Consider the following 24,687-nt stretch of genomic DNA (forward strand, 5'->3'; position numbering starts at 1 on the left):
GTGCAATCTGAACAGTAGAGGAAAAAAAGATATAAAAAATGAATACGGGGTGCCTGAGTGGCTCAGTCCGTTGAGCGTCCAAGTCTTGATTTCAGCTCAGGTCATGATACTAGGGTCATGGGATCAAGCCCTGAGTCGGACTCTGTGCCGAGTGTGAAGCCTACTTGGAATTTCTCTCTCTTTCTGCCTCTCTCTCCCGCTTGCACTCTCTCTCGCTAATGTTTATTTGTTTTTGACAGAGAGAGAGAGACAGACACAGACAGACAGAGCATGAGTGGGGGAGGGGCAGAGAGAGACAGAGACGCAGAACCCGAAGCAGGCTCCGGGCTCCAGGCTCCGAGCTGTCAGCACAGAGCCCGACAACAGGGCTCGAACTCACGGACCATGAGATCATGACCTGAGCTGAAGTCAGATGCTCAGCCGACTGAGCCACCCAGGCGCCACTCTCTCTCTCTCTAAAATAATTTTTTTTTTAATTTGTGGGGCGCCTGGGTGGTTCAGTGGGTTAAGCGCCTGACTCTTGATATCGGCTCAGGTGGTGGTCTTGCTGCTGTGGGACGAAGCCAAGTCAGACCCCACTCTTAGCTTAGCCTGCTTGGGATTCTCTCTCTCTCCCTCTGTCTCTCCCCTCCCCCACTTTCTCGTGTTCTCTTCCCCAAAATAAACAAAATAAAAATCTATCAAAAAAGATTTTTCTTTAAAAAATAAAGGTAAAAAATTAAAATTGAACACAGATTCAGGGATTTGTGAGTCAATGTATATAGTCAATCTTCCAGCAAAAGGAGAATGATACTAATGAAGAAAAAAAGTTTGAAGAAATAAATAGGTGTCCATTTTACAGATTTGTTGAAAGTCATACATTGACATGTACAATGTCCAAGATGATCAGCAAATGCAAAATAGGATGAGCTTTAAGAACCGTGCCCATGCACATCATAATCATAATTCAACTAGTCAAAACCAAAAAAAAAAAAAAAGAGAGAGAGAGAAAGAAAGAGAGATGCCATTTTACATAAAGAGGGAAAGCAATTAGAATGATTACAGATTTCATATCAGAAACCATCACGGTCAGAAGATTTTAAAGTTCTGAGAGACAGAGCCAACCTAGAATTCTGGATATATTCTTCAGGAATGGGATTCCTGGGTGGGTCAGTCAGTTGTCTGACCCTTGATTTTGACTCAGGTCAAAATCTCATGGTTTATGGGATCAAGCCCCACGTTGGGCTCTGCACTGGCAGTGCAGGTCCTACTTGGGATTCTCTCCCACATGGCCCTCCCCAACTCATTCTCTCTCTTTCCCTCTCTCTCTCTCTAAATTTTTTTTAAAGGAATGAGAGCAAAATAAAGTCATTCTTAGAGGAAGGAACATGGGAAGAGTTTGTGACCAGCAGGTCTGCTCCACAAGAAATGGTAAGTTCTTCAGACAGAAAGGAATTAATTCTAGAAGGAAGCCGGGAAGTTCAAGAAAAAGAGATGAGCAAAAAAGGTAGATAACTAGGCAAATTTAATAGCATACTTCTTTCCTCTTACATTCATTACCATATGTATGGCTGTTGAAAGCAAAGCCAATAATGTCTCGGAAGCTTTGAATATATGTAGGTGTAATACATACAACACATACAGCATGTGAGGGTGAAGGCTGTATACACTTGTAAGGCTTCTGTGTTTCTCTGAAAGAAGTGAAATATTAACTCTATGTAGAGTCTGTGAAATTAGGTGTGTATAATACCTACAACAGCTACTTTAAAAACAACATATGGAGAGGGGCGCCTGGGTGGCGCAGTCGGTTAAGCGTCCGACTTCAGCCAGGTCACGATCTCGCGGTCCGTGAGTTCGAGCCCCGCGTCAGGCTCTGGGCTGATGGCTCGGAGCCTGGAGCCTGTTTCCGATTCTGTGTCTCCCTCTCTCTCTGCCCCTCCCCCGTTCATGCTCTGTCTCTCTCTGTCCCAAAAATAAATAAAAAAAAAACGTTGAAAAAAAAAATTAAAAAAAAAAAAAACAAAACAACATATGGAGATACAGAGTTATAGTTACCAATAGGTAAAATGGAATGCTTAGGGGCACCTGGGTGGCTCAGTTGGTTAAGCATCTGACTCAATCTCAGCTCAGGTCTTGATCTCAGGGTCTTGAGTTCAAGCCCCACATTGGGCTCCACCTTGGGTGTGGAGCCTCCTTAAAAAGTAATTAATTTAAAAAGTGGAATACTTAAAAATATACCAAAAAGCCAAAAGAAAGCAGGAGAGGGAAAACTGAAGAACAAACAATAAGAGGGGGACAGAAAGCAAAGAGTAAAATGATAAGCCTAAAATCAACCTTATCAATAATTACACTAAATGTAAACGGTGAAAGCACAATTAAATGGCAGAGACTGTAGGACTGGATTAACACCACCATGACCCAACTATGTGCAGTCTACAGGAGGTAAAAGGAGAAAGAATACATTTTGCAAACATTAATCGGAAGTTAAGCTTAAGTAGATTTATTAGTTTCCTATGATTGCTATAACAAATAGCCACACACTTAGTGACTTCCAACAACAAAGATTTGTCTTACAGTTCTGCAGGTCACAGGTACAAAATCACTGGGCTAATGCCAAGGCGTCAACAGTGCCACTTGCTTTTGGTAGCTCTGCAGTGAGAATCTGTCCCCATGCCTTTTCAGCTTCCAGAGGCAGCCTGCAGCATGTGGCTCCTGACCCCTTCCTTCCATCACTGCAGCCTCTTGATTCTGTCCTCACATCCCCCACCATTGGCTCTGACCTTTCGCCTCCCTCTAATAAAAAGCCTGTGAATACATTGGGGTCATCCAGATAATCAGGTACTTTATTTAGTCACATTTCCAAAGTCTCTTTGGCCTGTAAGGTAACATCCTCACAGGTTTCAGGGACTAGGGCATGGACGTCTTCGGGAATTGGGAGGAAGCAGCAACTTTCTATCCACCAAAGTAGCCATACTCTCCAGGACAGTACAGTAAAAGATACCAGGTGAAGTAGGCTTTGGAACAAGAAAGTTATCAGGGATAAAAAGGTCAATTCACCAAGAAGACGTAGTAATCCTAATCACGTATGCACAAAACCACAGAGCTTCAAACACAGAAAGCAAAAACTGTCAGAAATGAGAGGACAAGTAAATAATAGTTACTTGTCAGTAAGTATGGTTAATCAACAGTTATGGTCAGGGACTCCCTTGGTAATTGATAGAGCAAAGAGCAAATCAGCAAGGATATAGAAAACCTTAGCTACACTATCAACCAACTTGACCTAATTGACACAGCACTCAACAGCACAATACACAGTCCTTTCAAGTGCACATGGAGTATTGGCCAAGATAGTTCATATCCTTGGATACAAAACAAAGCTCAACTGATTTAAAAGAAGCAATATCTTACATCACTTCTTTTCAGACTCTAATGGAATTTAAGTTAAAATCTATTACTATAAAGATAATCTCGGGGCGCCTGGGTGGCTCGGTCGGTTGGGCGTCCGACTTCGGCTCAGGTCATGATCTCACAGTTCGTGGGTTCGAGCCCTGCATCGGGCTCTGTGCTGACAGCTCAGACCCTGGAGCCTGCTTCAGATTCTGTGTCTCCCTCTCTCTGTGACCCTCCCCCGTTCATGCTCTGTCTCTCTCTGTCTCAAAAATAAAAAATAAACATTAAAAAAAATTAAAAAAAAAAAAAGATAATCTCAGGGCCCCACAGTGGCTCAGTCGGTCAAATTCCTGACTCTTTGATTCAGCTCACCGTGTGATCCCAGGGTTGTGGGATCGAGCCCCATGTTGGGCTCAGTGCTGAGTGTGGAGCCTGCTTGAGATTCTCTCTCTCTCTCTCTCTGTCTCTCTCTCTCTCTCTCTCTCTGTCTGCCCCTCTTCCCCACTCATGCTCTCTCTCTCTAAAATAAAAAAAAATTTTTAAAAAAAGATAATCTGGAAAATATTCAGCTATTTGGAAATTAAACAACACACTTTTAAATAATTCATGGGGCAAAGAGGAGCTCAAGGAAAATTGGAAAATATTTTGAACTGAATGAAAATGAAATCAGCATACTAAACTTTGTGGGATGCAGCTAACACGCGTTTAAGAGGAAAGTATGAGCAATGAGTGTTCATATTTTAAAAAGGGTAGTTTCTAGTCACTAACCTAAGCTTCCATCTTAAGACACAAGAAAAAGAACAACTCACCCCAAAGTGAGCATGATAAAGGGCAGAAGTTGGTGAAACCAAAAATAGAAAAACAGTAACAAAAGCCAATGAAACCCACTGCTGATTCTTTAAAAAGACCAATAAATTGACAATGCCTGGCCAGGCTAATCATGAAAAATGGAAGACACAACTTGCCAAAATCTGGAATGAATGACAGGACATCACTACAAACCACACTGACATTAATAGAATATAAGAGAACACTGCAAACTCTGTGCCCCAAAATTTGGCAACTTGAATGGTTCAACTCTCTCTTTTTCTTTTTTCAGTATAGTTGACATACAATGTTACATTAATTTTAGGTTTACAACTTAGTGATTTGACAGCTTTATACATTATGCTATGTTCACCAAATTATAGCTACCCTCTGTCCCATCACATTGCTATTACAGTATCGTTGGCCCTAGTCCTTGTGCTGTGCATTTTATTCCTGTGACTCACTCCACAACTGGAATCCTGTATCTCCCACTCCCCTTCACCCATTTTGCTCATTCCTCCACCCTTCTTCCCTCTGGCAACCATGAGTTTGTTCTCTGTATTTGTAGGTCTAATTCTCCTTTTTGTTTGTTTGTTTATTAGATTCTACTTATGAGTGGAGTCATATGGTATTTGTCTCTCTCAGTCTGACTTATTTCACTTGGCATAACAACCTCTAGGTCCTTGAATGGGCCAACTCCTGAAAGACAGAAACTACCAAGACTCGTTCAAGAAGAGATAACCTTAATATTCTTTAAAATATTAAATTGCATATGTAGTTAAAACAACTTTCCAACAAGGAAAACTCTCAGCCACAATGTTCTCACTGGCATGCACCACCAAACATTTGGGGGAAAAATACAATTCTACACAATCTCTTCCAGGAAGTAGAAAAGAAAGGAAAACTTTGAACAATATTGTGAGCAAGCATTATTCCAAACTCAAATCAGAAAAAGACAGTACAAGGAAATAAAACTGCAGACCAGGAGTCCTCAAAAACATAAGTGCTAAAACCCTCACCAAGATATTGATAAATAAAAGCCAACAGTATATGAAAAGGATCCTAGCATCACAACGAAGTGTGATGTATTCTCAGATGACAGGCTAGTTGAACATCTGAAAATCAATAAAGGTAATCCATCGCGTTAATAGACTAACAACAAAAACAACAATATCATGATAAATGCATGCACAAAGATTTGATAAATAAAACGCTCAGCTGTATGCACTTAGAAGGGAACTTCCTTAATCAGATAAAGAGCATCAGCAGGGGCACCTGGGTGCCTCAGTTGGTTAGCGTCCAACTCTTGATTTTGGCCCAGATCTGATCTCACAGTGAGATAGAGCCCCACATTGGGCTCTGCACTGACAGCATGGGGCCTGCTTGGGATTCTTTCTCTCCCTCTCTCTCTGTTGCTCCCCCGCTGGTGTTCTCTCTTTCTCTTTCAAAACAAGTAAATAAAAGTTTTTTTTAAAAAAGAAGAGAATCAGGATGCCTGGGTGGCTCAGTTGGTTAAGTGTCCAACTCTTGGTTTAGGCTCAGGTCATGATCTCACAGTTTGTGACTTTGAGCCCCACATCAGGCTCTGTACTAACAGCACGGAGCCTGCTTGGGATTCTCTCTCTCCCTCTCTTTCTGCCCTTCCCCTGCTCGCACCCACTTACTCTCTCTCAAAATAAATAAGTAAACTTAAAAAAAAGAAGAAGTTCTATGAAAAGCCTTTAACTAATATTCTGAATGCTTTTACCCGGTGAAACAAATTACTGATAGTCTCACAACTTCTATTCAGAACGGGCTAGCAGTAAGACAACTGAAAGAAATAAAGGCATACAGATTAAAGGGGAAGGAATATCAATTGAATTTTATTCTGTAAATCAACAAGGAACAATTGGAAATCAAAATTCAAATATTATATTAGCTCCAAAAAGCATACACATGTAGGCATAAGTATAGATGTGTAAGATATGAAGACTGAAAACTATAATACTTGGCTAAAAGAAATTAAAGAACTAAAAAAAGACAGATACCACATTTATTGATTGAAAGACTCAACATTGGGGGTACCTGGCTGGCTCAGTTGGTGGAGCACACAACTCTTGATCTTGGGGTTGTGAGTTCAAGTCCCATGTTGGGTATGGAGCCTACTTAAAATATAAATAAACAAACAAAAGACTCAACATTGTCATAAAAAGAATGAAATCTTGTCATTTGCAATGACATAGATGGAACTAAAGAGTATAATGCTAAGCAAAATAAGTCAGAGTATAATGGTAAGCAAAATAAGTCAGAATTGATTTCACTCATGTGGAATTTAAGAAGCAAAATGAAAGAGCAAAGAGAAAAAAAAAAGAAAACCAAGAAACAGACTCTTAACTATAGAGAACACACTGATGGTCACCAGAGGGGAGGTGGGGGGGGTGGGGACGGGTTAAATAAGGGATGGGGATTAAAGAGTGCACTTATTGTGATGAGCACTGGGCGATGTATGGAATTGTTGAATCACTATGTTGTACACAAACTAATATTACACTGTATGTTAACTAACTGGAATTAAAATTAAAAAAAAAAAGACTCAACATAGTCAAGATATCAGGTCTCTCTAAACTGATATGTAAGCCAAATCAAAACCCCAACTAGCTGGGGCACCTGGCTGACTCAGTCGGAAGAGCAAGTGACTCTTGATCTCGGGGTCATGTACTACAGCCCCATGTTGGATTACTTAATTAAATAAATAATTTTTTAAAAATCCCAACTAGCTGTTTTAGCAGCTGACAGGCTGATACTAACATGTATGTGGAAATATGAAAGCAATAATAGGGGCACCTGGGTGGCTCAGTTGGTTGAGTGTCCAACTTGATTTTGGCTCATTGTGATCCCAGGGTCGTGGGATCAAGCCCCTCATCGGGCTTTGTGCTGACAGTTTGGAGCCTGCTTGGGTTTCTCTCTCTCTCCCTCTCTCTGCCCCTCCCCCATTCATGCACTCTTTCTCTCTCTCAAAACAAATAAACTTTAAAAAAAAAAAGAGCAATAATAGCACAACAATTCCGAAAAGGCATAAAATTGGACATCTTCTTACTCCAAGATTTTCTGTGAAAGGAACAAATGCAATGGATGGTGTGGTATTTGCATAGAGATAGGAAGGTGGAAAAAAGAAACAACAGAGATGCTAGAGGTAAACATGTCTGATTGGTTGACTTTTAACAAAGTGACAAAAAGGAGGAAATTGAGGAAAAGATAATAGCTTCAACAAATGTTGCTGGAACAACCAGATACCTTTTTGGAAAAAAAAAAAAAATGAACCTAGACCTTTACCTCACATCATACACAATAATTCACATGAAGCGGATCTAAGACCTAATAGCAAAAGTCAAAACCATAAGGCATCTAAAAGAAAATATTTTTGGGAATGCAAGCTGGTGCAGCCACTCTGGAAAACAGTATGGAGGCTCCTCAAAAAACTAAAAATAGAACTACCCTACGACCCAGCAATACTACTAGGCATTTATCCACGGGATACAGGTGTGCTGTTTTGAAGGGACACGTGCACCCCAATGTTCATAGCAGCACTATCAACAATAGCCAAAGTATGGAAAGAGCCCAAATGTCCATCGATGGATGAATGGATAAAGAAGATGTGATATATAGATATAGATATAGATATAGATATAGATATATAGATATAGATAGATATAGATATAGATATAGATATAGATATAGATATAGATATAGATATAGATATAGATATAGATATATACAGTGGAGTATTACTCGGCAATCAAAAAGAATGAAATCTTGCCATTTGCAACTATGTGGATGGAACTGGAGGGTATTATACTAAGTGAAATTAGTCAGAGAAAGACAAAAATCATATGAGTTCACTCATATGAGGACTTTAAGAAACAAAACAGCTGAACATAAGGGAAGGGAAACAAAAATAATATAAAAACAGGGAGGGGGACAAAACAGAAGAGACTCATAAATATGGAGAACAAACTAAGGGTTGCTGGAGGGGTTGTGGGAGGGGGGGTGGGCTAAATGGGCAAGGGGCATTAAGGAATCTCCTCCTGAAATCATTGTTTCACTATATGCTAACTAATTTGGATGTAAATTTTAAAAATATATAAATAAATACAATTTAAAAAAGAAAGTTATCAGAATGAAAAAAAAGAAAACATTTTTAAAAATCTTTACAACTTTGGATTAGACAAAGATTTGTTAGTGAGGAACAAAAAGCACAAACAATAACCAAAAAAGATTCTTGGACTGCATAAAACTAAAGACGTATGCTCTTCAAAAGACAGAATTGATAATGGAAACAAGCCAAGACTAAGAAAAGTCTGTGTGTATGTGTGCATGTCTGATAAAGGATTATATATAGAACAAATAAGGACTTTTACAAATAATAACCAACCCCCCCCATATGAGCAAAACAATTTGAACAGACATTTCTCAAAGAAGATATATAAATAACAATGAGCACATGAAAAATGCTCAACATCTATAATTATTAGAGGAATGAAAATTTAAAAGATATCAATAAAATGGATGAGTTTTTCAGAACATACTGCACAAAAGAGTGCAGATGTGACAGAACACACGTTTACGATTTCATTCCTGCGAAGTTCTACAATGAGCAGGACTAACCCATAGAGAAGGAAAGCTGGTTGCTGTTTACTTCCATCAGGTTGACCGAAAAACTCAGCATGGAATTTTAAGGAGTGATGGCAATGTTTTAGTATTGATTGTGGTGGTGGTTTTTAAATGAGTTCTACATTTGCCAAAGGTGAACACACTGCACACCTAAAGGGGTACATCTTACAACTCAGTGCGCACACACACACACACACACACACACACACACACACACACACACTAGTTAGGCTCCATCAGTGTCCATTCCACCGGGGATGAAATCCTCTTGCAACCACTTGTCTGATTTGCTTCCATAGGAATGAAACACTACTAAGGACTTGGTGTCGGTCTCCGCTGCTGAAGCGATGGACGTTGAGCAGTGTGTGTAGTTCAGTCACTCTTGGTGAAAGGCATACCATAATATGAAACTCCCAAGTGCCCTCTGTCTTCTGCCACCTGTCCATAGGCCCCTGCATAAACACTGGGAAAGGAAAAACAGAGGCTGGCTGACATCTGCCCAATAAGCCATGTTGTCCTCTTGGCCATTAAGGACCATGTGTACAGGGAACTCTCTTGGGGACATTTATATCTGATTCAAAGACCCAAGTGCTTTGTGCCCACCCCTATACATCTATGCATACACATGCCTCCTTCCTGGATATCCCTATCTCCTCCCTACCTGATTCTGCTCCTTCCAGTCCCCCAACCATGGAGGTGAGGCATTTGCTACTATCCAGGAGTCTGTGTACATCACACCTAGCCAGATCTCTTTCCACAAAAAGTGTATTATTCTGTTTCATCCTGCTTATTACTCACATACCTGCTCACTAAGGGCATTTTCCCTCACTGACATTTTTCAGAGTCCCACCAGTGTAGCTGTAGAGCAACACTACTCCAAAACCTCACACCGCCCCAACACAAGCCAGGCCACGCAGCTGTTGATGACCCCCGAAGAGAGGCGTCATTGTGAGAGCGTAGGTGTGTCCTCTGGACCTTTTCATGGCCACAGGCCTACCACTCACCCAACAGTGGGTTGCAAACTTACGAAGGGGTGGAAATGGCCACAGCTAGCTCATCGTGGACACTTCCAGTTGTGTACACACACGTGTCTCTCGTCAGTCATACAGTTTCTATTGGGATCAGGGGCAGCTTTTTATTTTTGTATTTTTTTATTATTTTTTTTTAAGAAGCTTTAAACCACTTTATTTTTCTTGTACAAAACTGTGTGGTAGACACCAGAAGCAGCTTTTTATTTTATTTATTTATTTATTTATTTATTTATTTATTTATTTATTTTTACGTTTATTTATATTTGAGACAGAGAGAGACAGAGCATGAACGGGGGAGGGGCAGAGAGAGAGGGAGACACAGAATCCGAAACAGGCTCCAGGCTCTGAGCTGTCAGCACAGAGCCTGACGCGGGGCTCGAACCCACGGACCGTGAGATCATGACCTGAGCCGAAGTCGGACGCTTAACCGACCGAGCCACCCAGGTGCCCCCAGAAGCAGCTTTTTAAATGGTGCCTAGCTGCCTTGTGTGGGTGATGTGTTGACATGAGCCCAAAGCTCATTCGGGCTCGACAGAAGGGTCACACAGCATCCCGACACACACGCCTACTCCTAGCAGCAAGATCGGGCAGGTCATGGACATGGCCATGGGGGTGCTGGTGGATATGAAAAAGTTGTGCTTATGATAGACTCTAGCCTATCAGGTGTGCATTATGTCTAAAAAACCAATGTACATACCTTAATTTAAAAATACTTTATTGCTGGGGCACCTGGGTGGCTCAGTCGGTTAAGCATCTGACTTCGGCTCAGGTCATGATCTCGTGGTTTGTGAGTTCAAGCCCCACATCGGGCTCCGTGCTGACAGCTCGGAGCCTGGAGCCTGCTTTGGTTACTGTCTCTCCCTCTCTCTCTACCCCTCCCCCAGTCGTGCTCTGTCTCTCTCTCTCTCTCTCTCTCTCTCTCAAAAATAATAAACATTAACAAAATTAAAAATGCTTTGTTGCTAACAAATGTTAACCATCAGCTGAACTTATAGCGAGTCATAACCCTTCTGCTGACGGAGGGTCTTGCCTCCATGTTGGTGGCTGCTGACTGGTCAGGGTGGTGGTTGCTGGAGACAGGGTGGCTGTGCCAATCTCTTCAAGATGACAACAGGGAAGTTTTCCACAACAGTTGACTCTTCCTGTCACAGTTTCTCTGTAGCAGGTTTCATACTATTTTACCCACAGTAGACTTCTTCCGAAATGGGAGTCCATTCTTTCAAATCCCGCTGCTTTACTAAGTTTGCGTGAGGTTCTAAATCCTTTGTTGTCATTTCTACAGTATTCACAGCGTCTTCTCCAGGAGTCAGTTCCATCTGAGGAAACCGCTTTCTTTGCTCATCCTTCAGGAGTGAGTCCTCATCCATTAAAGTTTTGTCACGAGAGCATAGCAATGTAATCTCTTCTTCAGGCTCCACTTCTAATTGAGCTTCTCTTGCTGTTTCCACCACATCTGCAGTTGTGTCCTCCACCGAAGTCTTGAACCCCTCAACGTCACCCGTGAGGGTCGTAATCAACTTCTTCCAAACTCCTGTTGATGTGGATATGTTGACCTCTTCCCATGAATCACGAATGTCCCTTGTGGCATCTAGAATGCTGAGTCTTTTCCAGAAGGTTTTCAACTGACTTCGCCCAGATCCATCAGAGGAATCACTGTCTATGGCAGCTATATGCTTACGAAATGTATGTCTTTATTGCTAAGACTTGAAAGTTGAAATTACTCCTTGATCCACGGGCGGCAGGATGCGTGCTGTGTCTGCAGGCATGAAAAACAGCGTTCCTCTCATTGTGCATCCCCACCAGAGCTCTTGGGTGACCGGGTACATTGTCAGGGAACAGTCATATTTTAAAGGATTTTTTTTTCCCTGAGCGGTAGGTCTCCACAGTGGGCTTAAAATATTCAGTAACCCCGTTGTAGAGAGATGTGCTGTCATCCAGGCTTTGCTGCTCTGTTTATGGAGCAACATTCTTAAGGGCTCTGGGATTTTCAGAGTGGTCACTGAGCTCTGACTTCCACTTAAAGTCAGCAGCTGCGTTAGCCCCTAACAGGAGTTGGGCTGTCCTCCGAAGCTTTGAAGCCAGGCCTTGACTTGCCCTGTCTGGCGATGAGAGTCCTATGTGGCATCTTCTTCCAGTAGGAGGCTGTTTCGTCTACACTGGAAATCTGTTGTTTGGTGTAACCACCTTCACAAGTGATCTCAGCGAGCTCTGGAGAACCTGTTGCAGCTTCTCCATCAGCACTTGCTGCCTCACCTTGCACCTGACGTTATGGAGAGGCCTTCTTTCCTTCAGTCTCCTGAAGCACCTCTGCCAGCTTCAGACTGGTCTTCTGCCGCCTCCCCCACCTCTCTCAGCATCCACAGCATTGAAGGGAGTCAGGGCCTTGCTCTGGAGTAGCACTTCCAACATCCTTCACGAATTTCTCCTTTGCGTTTACAGCGGGGCTGTCTGGCAGCACAGGCCTAGCTTCTGGCCGTCTTGGCCTTTGACCTGCCTTCCCCATTGAGCTTAAGCACTTCTCGTCTCTTCTAATTTAAAGGGGGAGACGTATGACTCTTCCTCTCACTTGGACACTTGGAGCCACTGTAGGGCTATTAATGGGCCCTATCTCACCACTGTTGTGTCTTTGGGAACAGGGAGGCCCACGGAGAGGAAGAGAGATGGGGAACGGCTGGCCAGTGGAGCAGTTGGAACACACACAACATTTATTAAGTTTTCCCTCTTATGAGGGTGTGGTTCGTGGCACCCCAAAACAATGACAATGGGAACCTCAAAGATCACTGCTCACCCATCACCATCACAAATATAATAACCATGATAAAGCTTGAAATACTGGGATAATTACCAAAATGTGACCCAGAGACACGAAGTGAGCAAATGCTGTTGGGAAAATGGCAGCAGTATATTTGCTTGACGCAGGGTTGCCCAAACCTTCAGTCTGTAGAAAACTCAGAGCGCCATGTGTGGAGCGCCATGAAGGGAAAGTGCCTGTCTTTCCTCCTGCCCCTTCCCGTCTGGAGAAACGCCATTCACGCCAGTGGTGCACTGATCACCATTAGAAGTATGCATCCATTGACGTACTTAGTCTCCACATGCATTGACGTACTTGGTCCCCACATGTGTTGACGTATTTAGTCCCCACATACATTCACGTACTTAGTCCCCACAGGTATTCACGTACTTAGTCTCCAGCACTGCTTCAGGAGCCCCGCCAGGAAAGCTGCCCTCCCTCATGACAAGGAGTCACTAGTACAGTCATTAGACCTGTTGTGCAGAGGCAGATCTGAGGCACCAAGCTTGCCCAAGATTACACGATGTGGAAACCAGCAAAGACCAGGCAAAGGAGAAGAAACAATGGCCACTGTGGCCAAAACACAAAGGCAGGCGAAGGAGTGGGAAATCTCAAAGTGCAGACCGAGGAAAGCAGGTGCCCCCTGCCCGGAGCCTGTGGGCCCAGGGGAGCTGAGGCAGGCTCACTGCAAGTCGCTGTCCTACCTTAGTGGTTAGGGGAGCATATTTGCCTGTCTCTTGTCGGTCCTAAATTACAGTCAGGGACACAGATTAGGGGAGCTGGTGGTCACTCCTCAGGCCCTGGCTATTTTGGAGCGATTGTTACAGGGTTATCGTCTGGCTTCCTGCACGGCTACTAGAGCTTGCAGGCAGGCCTTCTGGGCAGGTGGCCACAGGCTGTGGGTCAGAATTCTATCTCATGTATGGTCTGGCCATCCGTTTGCCGTGCAGTCTCTCAACAAAGGAGGTCAGGCCAAGGCTGGAGCTGAGACGGTCCGGCCCTATGCTCCCAGTGGGCAGTGCCCCCTCCTCTGAGAGGCGGCTCCACTCTAGCCAGACCCGTGGACGAAAGTCCTGCAACCCCTTGCCCGCTAAAATCCCCTGGACAAGTTTTGCAACCGTTCCCTGCCTCAGCTTCCTCCCCTGTGAAATGGGGGTGTTGGCGGGGCCTACCTCATGGGGTCGCGGTGAGGACTGATGAGACAGTCCACACAGAGTGCTGAGGGCAATGGCCGCGCAAGGAAAGCACTGTCAGCATCATTGTTGTTACCCTCACCATGTATTGTTGTCTTTCAGGCTCCCTTGTTCATTTTTACTTTCTTGTTTAAAGAGTAGCTCCCAGATGAAACAGCTGTAGGAGGGCAGAGGCCTCATCTTTCCTAGTGATCAGTGTCTTAGGAGAGGCTCAACTATAGTTAATAGTCACTAAATTGTTAAATGTATGAATAACGGGGGTGCCTGGGTGGTTCAGTCGGTCCAGCATCTGACTCTTGGCTCAGGTCATGACCTTGTGTTTCGTGGGATCGGGCCGCACATTGGGCTTCCCACTGGCAGTGAGAAGCCGGCTTGGAATTTGAGATTCTCCCTCTCCCTCTCTCTCTGCCCGTCCCCTGCTTGCACGTGCTCTCTCTCTCTCTCTCAAAATAAATAAAATAAAGTTAAATAAATAATTTAAAAACGTTAACTTAAAAAAAGTTAAATATATGAATAACTCTATGTATGCGTCATCAATGATTGACGTTTCTCACAACCCCCTCCTCCAGTTCACTAATTTGCTAGAGCGGCTCACAGAACTCAGAGGAACATGTTACTTACCCGATCACTGTTTCATTACAGAAGAATGTAATGTAATGGAGACGCGTCAGCCAGGTGTGAGGATAGGACGTGGGGCCTCCGTGCACCCTCCAGGTACGCCGCTCTCTCGGAACCTCTCCGATCCCATCCTTTGGCATTTTTATGGTGGCTTCATTACATGGGCACGATTAATTAAATTGCTGGCAATTTGTGAGCAACCCAACTTTTCAGCCACTCTCTCTTCCCTGGAGGCCACTTCATCAATATAAACCCAGGTGTGGTTGAAAGGGCTGTGTTAGAAATATCAAGACACCTTTGTTGCTCTTGAGAAACTGCAAGGGTTTTAGGGGGACTGTGCCAGGAATGGGGCTGAAGACCAAATGTGTATTTCTCATTATAAATCACACCAGTGATCATGGTGAGGCAAATAAATCAAGAAAGAAGGGGCATACAGGAGGGGTGTTCAATTTTTGGGTCAGGTTACCATGGAAGGCCTGAGAAGGTGACATGGAAGGAAAGGCCAGCGGGCAGTGGGGGACAAGACTATGTGGCTACCAGAGGAAGAGCATCCCCAGTAGAGTCATGGGAGCCCACGTGGACGGAGCAGCATAAGCAAGGAGGGGGGCACGGATGGGGACGGAGAACGTGCACCGTAGGGCCTTTGCTTTGACTTTGCGATGGAAATTACTGGAGAGTTCTAAAGGGGAGGGACACATCAGACCCACCTATTGACCCAATTACACCAGCCGCCAGCCATGCTGTTGAAAACCGATGACAGGGGCGCCTGGGTGGCTCAGTCGGTCGAGCGTCCGACTTCAGCTCAGGTCACGATCTCGCGGTCCGTGAATGTGAGCCCCACGTCGGGCTCTGGGCTGATGGCTCAGAGCCTGGAGCCTGCTCCCGATTCTGTGTCTCCCTCTCTCTCTGCCCCTCCCCCGTTCATGCTCTGTCTCTCTCTGTCTCAAAAATAAATAAACGTTAAAAAAAAAAAAAAAAAAAAAAAAAAGAAAACCCATGACAGAGGGGCAAGGGTGGAGTCCAGGGAGAGGAGTCAGGAAGCCACTACAGTCATCCACGTGCGTAATGTCGTTGCCTTTGCCAACGTGTTGGCCGTGAAGGTGAAGTGGTCAGATCGGGTCTACAGCGTTTGGAAGGTAGCACCTATAGAGTTTTTTCTTAGACCAGTTTTAGGTTCGAAGCAAAGGTACAGAGGAGTGTGCCCCCTGCCCCCACTCATGCACAGCCTGCCTCTCCCATCCTCAACATCCCCTGCCAGAGGGTACATTTGTTACCACCGATGAGCCCACACAACACGTCATTAGCACCGAGGCCGTAAACATATGGGGTCACTCGTGGTGCTGTGCCTTCCGTGGGTTTGGACAGATAATGATATATATCCAACATTTTGGTCTCAGAGTAGTTTCACGGGCCTAAAACTTCTCTTTGCTTCCCCTGTTCATCCCTCCTCCCCAACCCATCAGCCACTCATCTTTTCAGTCGCCAGTTTTGTCTTCTCCACAAAGTCATACAGTTGGAATCGTATGGCATGCAGCCTTTTCAGACTGGCTTCTCTCACTTAGGAGTGTGCATTTAAGGGTCCTCCATGGGAGCGCCTTGGGGGGCTCAGTCACTTAAGCCTCCGACTCTTGATTTCAGCTCAGGTCGTGATCTCACAGTTTGTGAGCTCGCTGAGAGCACAGAGCCTGCTTTGGGTCTCTTTCCGTCTCTTTCTCCCTCTCCCAAAATAAATAAACTTTAAAAAAAAAAAAAAAGGATCCTCTATGTATTTTTGTGCTTGACATTTCGACTCTCTTTAGCACTGAATAGCATTCCATCATCTGGAAGGACCACAGTGTATTTTTCATTCATCTACAAAGGACCTTGGTTGCGCCCGAGTGTCGGCAGTTGTGAATAACGCCGCACTAAGAACATGCACGTGCAGGTTTTGTGGGGTCATAAATGTCGGACTCCTCTAGGTAAATCCAAGGAGCATCACTGCTGGGGACAGTGGCACCCACTGCGGATGGTGAGGGTACACTCAAGTTTTGTGAAAACTCTCCACACCACCCTCCCAAGTGGCTGTGCCACCCTGTTCCCTACCAGCCAGCCGTGAACCAGAGGTCCTGGCGCTCCACGCCTCGTCGGCACTCGGTGGTGTCGCTGTTCTGGATTTCCGCCCTTCACACAGGCATGTAGCGGTATCTCATTGTTGCTTGACTCTGCACGGCTCAGATGGCACAGGGCGTGGGGCACCTTCTCACGTGCTTGCTTGCCAGCTGCGGGACGCCTTCAGTGAGGTGTCCGTTAGGGCCTCCGGTTGATTTGTTTTTTGGGCAGATTGTTTCTCATTGTTGACTTGTAAGAGCTACAAAATATTTTGGACGACAGTCCTTTATCAGCTGACTTGGACAGGACTTTCTCCGTTTTGCATTGTAATGAAGTCCAGCTTATCAATTCTTCCATCGGGCACACCTGTGGTGTTGTGTCTGGAATATCACTGCCACACCCACGGTCGTCTACGTTTTCTCATTACCTCCCACAAGTGGTCTAGCTCTGCATTTTATATTGAGGTCTATGATCTATTTTGAGTTAATGTCTGTAAAGGGTATGAGGTCCATATCTGGATTTTTTGTTTGGTTTTTGCAAGTGGATGTCCTTACAAATTTTGTTTAAGCAAGCTCTAGGCCCAACATGGGGCTCAAACTCACGACCCTGAGATAAAGAGTCTACCGAATGGGCCAGCCAGGCATCCACATGTTTTTTAGTGAGGAATTTTTGAGAGAAGACATAGGTACTGAGTACTAAGTCAACTAAGTACTTTGTTGGAGAGAAGAGAGAGCCTGGAGAAGATATTTACAAGCCAGTTAGCAAAGAGGCACAAAGAAAGCGTTAACCAGGCTGGGGTTAGTGTCCTGTTTTAAATTAATCTAAGATTACTGGCAGTTGTGGTTCTAGCAAATGTGTTTACTGTGAAGGGTAGGAGAGAAAGAAGAAATTGGGGGCACAGACTGAGAAACTAGAGAAACAGACTTTCAGCCCCAGAATCATTAACCATGTGACTAGACTTCAGTAACGAAATCTATTTGACAAAACTATACATTTAAAATATACCTAGGGGCACCCGGGGTGGCTCAGTCGGCTGAGTGACCGACTTCGGCTCAGGTCATGATCTCACGGTCTGTGAGTTCAAGCCCCGTGTCGGGCTCTGTGCTGACAGCTCAGAGCCTGGAGCCTGCTTCGGATTCTGTGCCTCCCTCTCTCTCTGCCCCAACCCACTTGCATTCTGTCTCTGTCTCTCTCAGAAATAAAGATTAAAAACAAAAATTTTTTTTAATAAAAAAATAAAAAAGAATTTGGGAGCACCTGGGTGGCTTAGTCAGTTGGGCATCTGACTCTTGAATTTGGCTCAACTCATGGTCCCAGGGTCGTGGAGTCAAGCCCCACGTCAGGCTCTGCGCCAAGTGTGGAGCCTGCTTAGGATTCTCTGTCTCTCTCTGCTTCTCCTCCCCCAACAATTGCACACACACTCTCTCTAAAATTAGAAGAAAACAGGCACCTGGGTGGCTCAGTTGGTTAAGTGTCCAGCTTCGACTCAGGTCACGATCTCGCGGTTTGTGAGTTCAAGCCCCATGTCTGGCTCTGTGCTGACGACTCGGAGCCTGCTTCAGATTCTATGTCTCCCCTTCTCTCTGTCCCTCCCACACTCATGCTCTGTCTCTCTCTGTTTCTCAATAATAAATAAACGTTAAAATTAAAGGAAAAAAAGAGGGGGGAGCCCCTGAGTGGCTCAGTGGGTTAAACATCCGACTCCAGCTCAGACCATGATCTCATGGCTTCTGGGTTTGAACCCCACCTTGGGCTCTGTACTGACAGCTCAGAACCTGGAGCTGTTTCGGATTCTGTGTCTCCCTCTCTCTCTGCCCCTCCCTGGCTCGCGATCTGTCTGTCTCTCTTAAAAATAAGTATTAAAAAATTTTTTTTTTTAAATTAAAAAAAAAAAGTATAGGTGTAGGGTAAAAATAATTCTAAAAATAATTCTATACACCTGAATAAACACCACCCAGGTCAAGAAAAAGACCACCTCCAGCATTCCCCAAGCCTCAAGTGCCCTTCTGGACACTCCCCTTCCCTCCCCTAACTCCTGTCATGAAATTGCGAACTCACGTCCTTCTTTTCTGCAGGCGTATAGGCATTATTTAATTTATGCCTTTGTACGCATCTGAAATGTTCCGTGACAATCTTTTCAAAAGGAGGTCAGTGCGGTGGACAGAGTTCAGACTCTGCAATCAGCAGGACCAAGTTTTAAATGTCAGCCTGCTGGATACCTCCTAGATGTGTGACCTCCTTCAGGCCTTTCCCTCGCCGGCTTAAACAAATGCAAAGGCCCACGCTTCCCAGGATTGCCGTCGGGATTGAAATCACAGACTCCATGTTTATTCAACAAGTTTACTGGGACCTGTTGGGACCTGTGCCCGGTAGAAAACAGACATGAATCAAACCTAGTCTTCACCCTCAAGAAGCTCACAGTTTGGAAACAGGTAACTACAAAAACATCGCAGCCAATAAGTGCTTTGAAACAGGGAGGGAAGTAAGAAGGTGTAGTGTTTATAAATCCGGACTCAAAACTTAACCGCAGAGAGAGGGAGGAGGGTGTCGAGGCCTCCCGCGCAGATGTGAGCATGGGACCATCTAGAAAGGCTCTTTCCACAGATGCAGCCACGTTCCCCTAGGTCTCTGGAGTTCACTGCAGGCTGGCCCACTGCAGGGAGGTGTAGACCACCTTACCGTCAGGCTGAGGAGAACACAGGAGCAGCGTCTTTTTGACGCTGGTTCCCAGGCGGCCGGCAGAAACCAGGTCCTGGAGTGGAATGGGGTCCCCAGGAGCCCAGCACTGAGCAATGTAATGGGCGTGGAAACGAAGTGGGTCACCTGGGTGAGAGAGAGAGACATGTGGCAATTTCCAGGGGCAGAGGGCCGGAAGACGCTGGAATGTCCATTGGTAGGACATGGGAACCATCTTGTAATCGCTATGAATATTTAAAAATAGCTATTCTTGGACCCAGCAATTCCATTCGTGGAATTTTTTTCTTACAAGGATAGCACCCCTAAAATGCCGAATAAAGCTCTTCACCCTGTTATCATTTACAACCGCTAAGAAACAGAAACAACCAAGCCACAGACTTGTTAAATTCAGGGTCTCTCAGTAAGACTGGATAGCATACAGCCTTTAAAATCGAAACGGTGTACCAACTTGGAAAAGCCAATGATACAGTGGGACAGGGGCAGGAAGCTGCCACACACCAACAGCATAATCGTCCTTAAACGACAAACCGAACAAGTAACTGAATATGTCACTGTCGTGACGTAAGAACCAGGACCACAAAGTCAGGGAAAGCCGTGAGGAACACACAGGACATCACATCAATGTCCAGGGACAAGTGACTCCAAGAGACTAAAAGAAAAAAAGAATTTACAACGGGACAGAGGAATGAATAGATGGGATAACGGAGTTAATACAGCAAAGGGCCACACAGTAAATATTGTTTTGTGGGTCATGTTACAAGTACACACCTCACTCCTGTAGCACAGCAGAAGCCACAGACCATACGTAAATAAATGCATCGGCCTGCGTCCCAGTAACTTTCTCTTTAAAAACTGGTGGGCCGCATTTGATGGGGGCTGCAGTGTGCCCCTGGATTAGATAAATGTGACTGAGCAGAGTAGGAACCAGTGGGGCACGACGCAGAGGATTAAGTGGTAGGTAATGGAAGTCTCCAAGAGCAAGGCTACGAGACATCCCATCTGACAGGGGAGTGTCATGGCAACAGGAAAACAAGGCCCAGGCTGGCAGCTGGGCCTCCAGCAAGAACCCAGCCAGGAGCCAGGCATCTCTCTGGCTGGTATGACACCTGCTGAGAAGGAAACATCAAAGACTTGAGAAGTTACCCCAAAACTGTTCTTAGAGGCTTACTGTCTTTACAGTTCAGGAGGATTTACTGTTAGAAATATTTAAGGGGCGCCTCGGTGGCTCAGTTGGGCAAACATCCAACTTCGGCTCAGGTCACGGTCTCGCGGTTCGTGGGTTTGAGCCCCACGTCAGGCTCTGTGCTCAGAGCCTGGAGCCTGCTTCAGATTCTGTGTGTCTCCCTCTACCCCTCATCTGCTCGCGCTCTGTCTCTCTCAAGATAAATAAATGTTTAAATATATTTAAGGGATCCAGACCTTGACTATTAATCTTCAGGGAACAAGGATTCCACGTATATTTCATACACTGAGTATGTATCATTTTAGAAATATTGATCCACTAGAGCTAACAGGCCAGTCTTGTGATTCAGTTTCAAATGTGTGATTGAGTTATTGGTGGAGTCAAACTTTTTTTAACCTGAAATTTTGTAAGTGTATTAACAGCATTAGAACATATAAACTTAAAAAGCACCCCATTTGTAGTTTTTTAGATCTGAATTAGCGGCAAGTTCTATAACCAGGAAAACCATTTTCCTTAAAAAGGAAAATATATTAAAATTTAAAATGCAGCTTATCACATTGAAAATTACTTAACTCCTTTTACAAGTGGGATCAAACTTAGACTAAGAGTCCCCTTAAAATCTGCTAGACTGAAAAGATTTATAAATTGAACTGGAAGCTTCAAAAAGAACTGGGTATTAGCATTCATATGATTAGTAAACTGACTATTCATTTTCAAAACCAAAATAATCTCTTACATGCGGGAGTCACACACACACACACACACACACACACACACACACACACACAGACACACACACACACAGCAGCAGCAGCAAAGTAATCAAAGTGTGGTTATCTGCAGAGCACAGGGCAGGCACACTGTCCTGGGTTCCTAAGCCAGTCCCTTAGTTACCTGTTCATTCTCAGAAGAGACGCAGGCCCTCGCCTCACCTCAGACACCCCGGTCGGTCTCCAGTGAACAGCTAAGACCTGACTACTTACCAGGTGCTTCTATCTTTCTACATTCTCAGGAGGAACAAAGAGGTTGATTTTCCTGCAGACTTATTTTTCTTAACCTTTCAGTTACACAATAAAGGCACTCTTACTACAAATTCAAAAATTAACTGATACAGCAAAAGGCTCCTGTTCCTACACCTGATGCAAATTCCCTCCCAGAGGAAACCACTGTACTTGGGCTGGAGTCCGTGTTTGCACACCTTTTTCCACTTGTTTGATAGGATTCTCTTCATCTACTCACACCGTTTTATCTTAAGTTCTGTCCACATTCTTTCACTGGAGCCATAATTTTTAATGCTACTTAAATAACGTGCATAAGACTGCACGGTAACATAAAATATAGAGTATTTTACCATACACGTTTTGACAAGTGGTTCTTTTTCTCCCCCTTTGGTCATCTTTTCATAAGTGCACATGGACCTACGTTACTCTGACGACTAGCACCAGTGTTTAACTGCTAACCCATTCATAATCATTCTGGGGGCGCCTGGGTGGCTCAGTCGGTTAAGCGTCCAACTTCAGCTCAGGTCATGATCTCGAGGTTCGTGGGTTCCAGCCCCACGTCGAGCTCTGTACTGACAGCTCAGAGCCTGGAGCCTGCTTCAGACTCAGTTTCTCCGTCTCTGCCCCACTCTCGCTTGCACGCTGTCTCTCAAAAATGAACATTAAAAACAATTTTTTTTAATTCTGCTTGTTTTCTAGTATTTCACTACTTTAAAGGATCCTGTGATGATGATTTCTTGTATGTTCTGTGCACATATCTAAGTGTCTCTAAGTGAAATTTGGGGGTCAAAGTAAGTGCTTAATGAAATTTACTAAACTGCCCTCCAAATGAGCTTGGGTTCCCAAGTGTCTCCTGTCCTTCCACGGGTTTCAGACGCTGAGAAAAGGCAAAAAGGAAACATGCGGACTGTGGAGGGGTTGTGAAAAAGGGGGCCACAACTGGAGGTCCCCACCCAAACTCACCAGGATAGACCAGGAAGTCACCCCCAAACTTGCCAGCAGCACTGAGGAAGAAGCCTCGCTCCCACAGGTCTCTGTAGATGCTGTAGCGAAGTTCATGGAGAGGACGGCCAGCATGGGGCCAGTCTTTGGACTGGACGCGCCAATCCAGGGGTCTAGCCTTGATGGGTCGGGGCCTAGCAGTGGCCAACTGGACCAGCAGGGCGGACCTGGGCAAGGGGGCCACCCCATCTGAAGGCCCTGGCTGGGGAGAAGAGGAACCTGGGGGAGGTGAATCCAAGAGAACTGGGTGAATTCAAGGACGACGTCTTTTCATCCTCCAGGGAGTCCCAGGCCGGGATTCCAGCCAGGATTCCCAAAAGACCTCTCCCTCCCTTCCCCTGGTCCCTGGACTCCAAGTCTCAGCCTCACCTGCTTCCTCGTGCTCTCCAGAAGCCTGGCTGGCACTGGCCTCATTCTCCGCGGGAGCTTGGTTCCCACCCGCCTCCTGGCTCCCACCGGCCTCCTGGCTCCCGCTGCTCCCTGATTCCTGTTCCAGCCTCTGCTTCTTCGCAGCCTGGCCCTCTGCAATCTTCTCTAGGAGCTCCTGACGACGAGTCTCACGGGCCTCGGCTGCCAGGGCGCTTTGCTCCTGGAAGTCTTGCTCTTGCTGGCGTTTGAAGGATGCCAGAGCCTGACAAGTAAATCAGCGAGAATCCCAGGATCCAAGTATATCCCGCTTTAGAAAGCCAGGTATCCTGACCCCCTGACCCCTCCCAACCTCAAGGCCCGAACTCGGGGATGCCAATCTCCTGCACCCACATTCTTCCAGAATCGAGGACGCCCTGACCCCTCCCACCTTAGGGACCGAACCCGCGGAGTCCAGGTGTCCTGCCTGTACTTCGGCAGGTCCAGGGCGTTCGCGCCCCCGGCCCGCCCCTTACCAGGCTGTGTTGGCGTGGATCCGGGCGCGGGGCGCTGACCAGGGTCACGGCACCGATCTCGGCCAGGAGCCGCGCCTCCTCGGGCATCAGCAGCAGCGGGAGGCCCAGGCGCGAGTTCTGGCGGGGCCCGCGGGGCAGGGCGCCCACCGTGCGGCCCCCCACTCCCAGACGCTCCCGCAGCGCCTGCACCGCTTCGGCCCCCCATACCAGGGAGCGGCCGTTCGCCACCTCCACCACCAGCATCCTCCTGCGGGAGCCAGGGGGACACAAAGGTCACCGACTTAGCGCTCCCACCGCTTAGGGGTGGGGAGTGAGGGGGCGGGGGTTCAGCGAGGCCCCGCCCCTGAGCCTCGGGGGTGGGGCCTCGTCACGGCAGCCTTTGCCACCTGCTGAGTCTCCAGGCCGAGCCCCGCCCCCTCAGCGATCCCGCCAGGCCCCGGGGCCGCCGAGACAAGACCCCGCCCTCCGCCGAGTCGCTGGGGCCCCCAGGACCCCGTGGTCGGCGTCCCGGCCATCTCGCCTTCAGGCTCCGAGACAAGCCTCCGCTAGTGCAGGGCCACGCCCCCTTCGGGTGGCTCGGAACTCGGGCCCGCCCCCTTCCGAAGCCCCGAGGCGCGGCCTCCGGGCCTCCTCGCACCGGGTCGGACGCCCACGGCAGAAGGCCCGCCCCCGCCCGGCGCCAGATTTCGGGCATTCGGACCGCCTCGACTCGGCCGAACTCGCAGCCCCGCCCCCTCCCGAACGCAGCGGTCCCGCGATCGGGCATCCTCGGCTCCCGTCAACCCCGCGGCCAGGCCCCGCCCCCTCCGGCCTCAAGCACTCCCAGTTGGGGAGTACCCGCCCCACTGAGCGAACCCCGCGGCCGGAAGCCCCTCCCCCTGGGCACCACGGTCCGTTCTCCGTCCGGGCGGGCTCACCCCCTCGTGAGCGCTCCCCTCAGAATGCGGCACCGTCCTCTGACAGAACCAGTTAGTCACCTCGTAAACACCAACTCGCAGTCCCGGCGGAGCCACCCCCTACGTAGCGCGCCACGCGCTGCTTCCTCCACCCCTCCGCATCCCGACCCCCTGCGTCAATTTCGTCACACCGCCACCTCAGCGAAGCGGGAAGTCTGGGATCCGCCCCCAGCGGCGCCGTAGCCCCGCCTTCCTCGTAGAGTGGAACACCTTGGCCCCGCCCTCTCGAAGGGAACGTCCCCGCCGCTAGGGTTCGGCCACTAGAGAAAGTGAGGCTTATTACCCTGGCCCCGCCCTGTGGTGACGTCATCCCCGGGCCCCGCCCCCTCCGGCCGGGATGCTGTTCGTTCCGCCCCTCGAAATGTTCCAGATCGCTGCCTCCTTCGTGTTGCCTAAGTCTGTGGCCCCGCCTCCTTCTCA

The 24,687-nt window shown here is 46.7% G+C and overlaps 1 protein-coding gene and 1 long non-coding RNA gene across 4 annotated transcripts in view; one reads left to right on the top strand and one right to left on the bottom strand.

Annotated features, from left to right (window-relative positions):
• Positions 1 to 16,206, top strand: part of LOC109259263 (uncharacterized) — a 23,988-nt gene extending 7,782 nt beyond the window's left edge. The window contains exons 2-3 of one of the 2 annotated variants that reach the window (XR_008423323.1): positions 1,329 to 1,410; positions 14,484 to 16,206. This is a non-coding gene — a long non-coding RNA (uncharacterized LOC109259263). Of the gene's footprint in view, positions 1 to 1,328; positions 1,411 to 2,661; positions 3,604 to 14,483 lie in introns of those variants that run through there. The other variant, XR_008423324.1, reaches the window with a different exon arrangement.
• Positions 16,207 to 18,873: 2,667 nt separating this feature from the next.
• On the bottom strand, positions 18,874 to 24,402 carry TSEN34 (tRNA splicing endonuclease subunit 34). Of its 2 annotated transcripts, none has more exons than XM_019436737.2 (5): positions 24,289 to 24,402; positions 23,312 to 23,558; positions 22,800 to 23,061; positions 22,392 to 22,649; positions 18,874 to 19,370 (listed from the first exon to the last, which is right to left on the bottom strand). In XM_019436737.2, exons 2-5 carry the CDS (start codon positions 23,552 to 23,554, stop codon positions 19,183 to 19,185), a joined length of 951 nt encoding a protein of 316 aa, XP_019292282.2. In that variant the 5' UTR covers positions 23,555 to 23,558; positions 24,289 to 24,402; the 3' UTR covers positions 18,874 to 19,182. The 2 variants fall into 2 exon arrangements, with proteins under 2 accessions (XP_019292282.2, XP_019292280.2); XM_019436735.2 differs by having other exon boundaries at positions 24,229 to 24,342.
• Positions 24,403 to 24,687: the final 285 nt, after the last annotated feature.

The sequence above is a fragment of the Panthera pardus genome, unplaced genomic scaffold (assembly GCF_024362965.1).
Source record: "Panthera pardus isolate Hobbes unplaced genomic scaffold, ASM2436296v1 HiC_scaffold_18, whole genome shotgun sequence".
Taxonomy (NCBI): domain Eukaryota; kingdom Metazoa; phylum Chordata; class Mammalia; order Carnivora; family Felidae; genus Panthera; species Panthera pardus.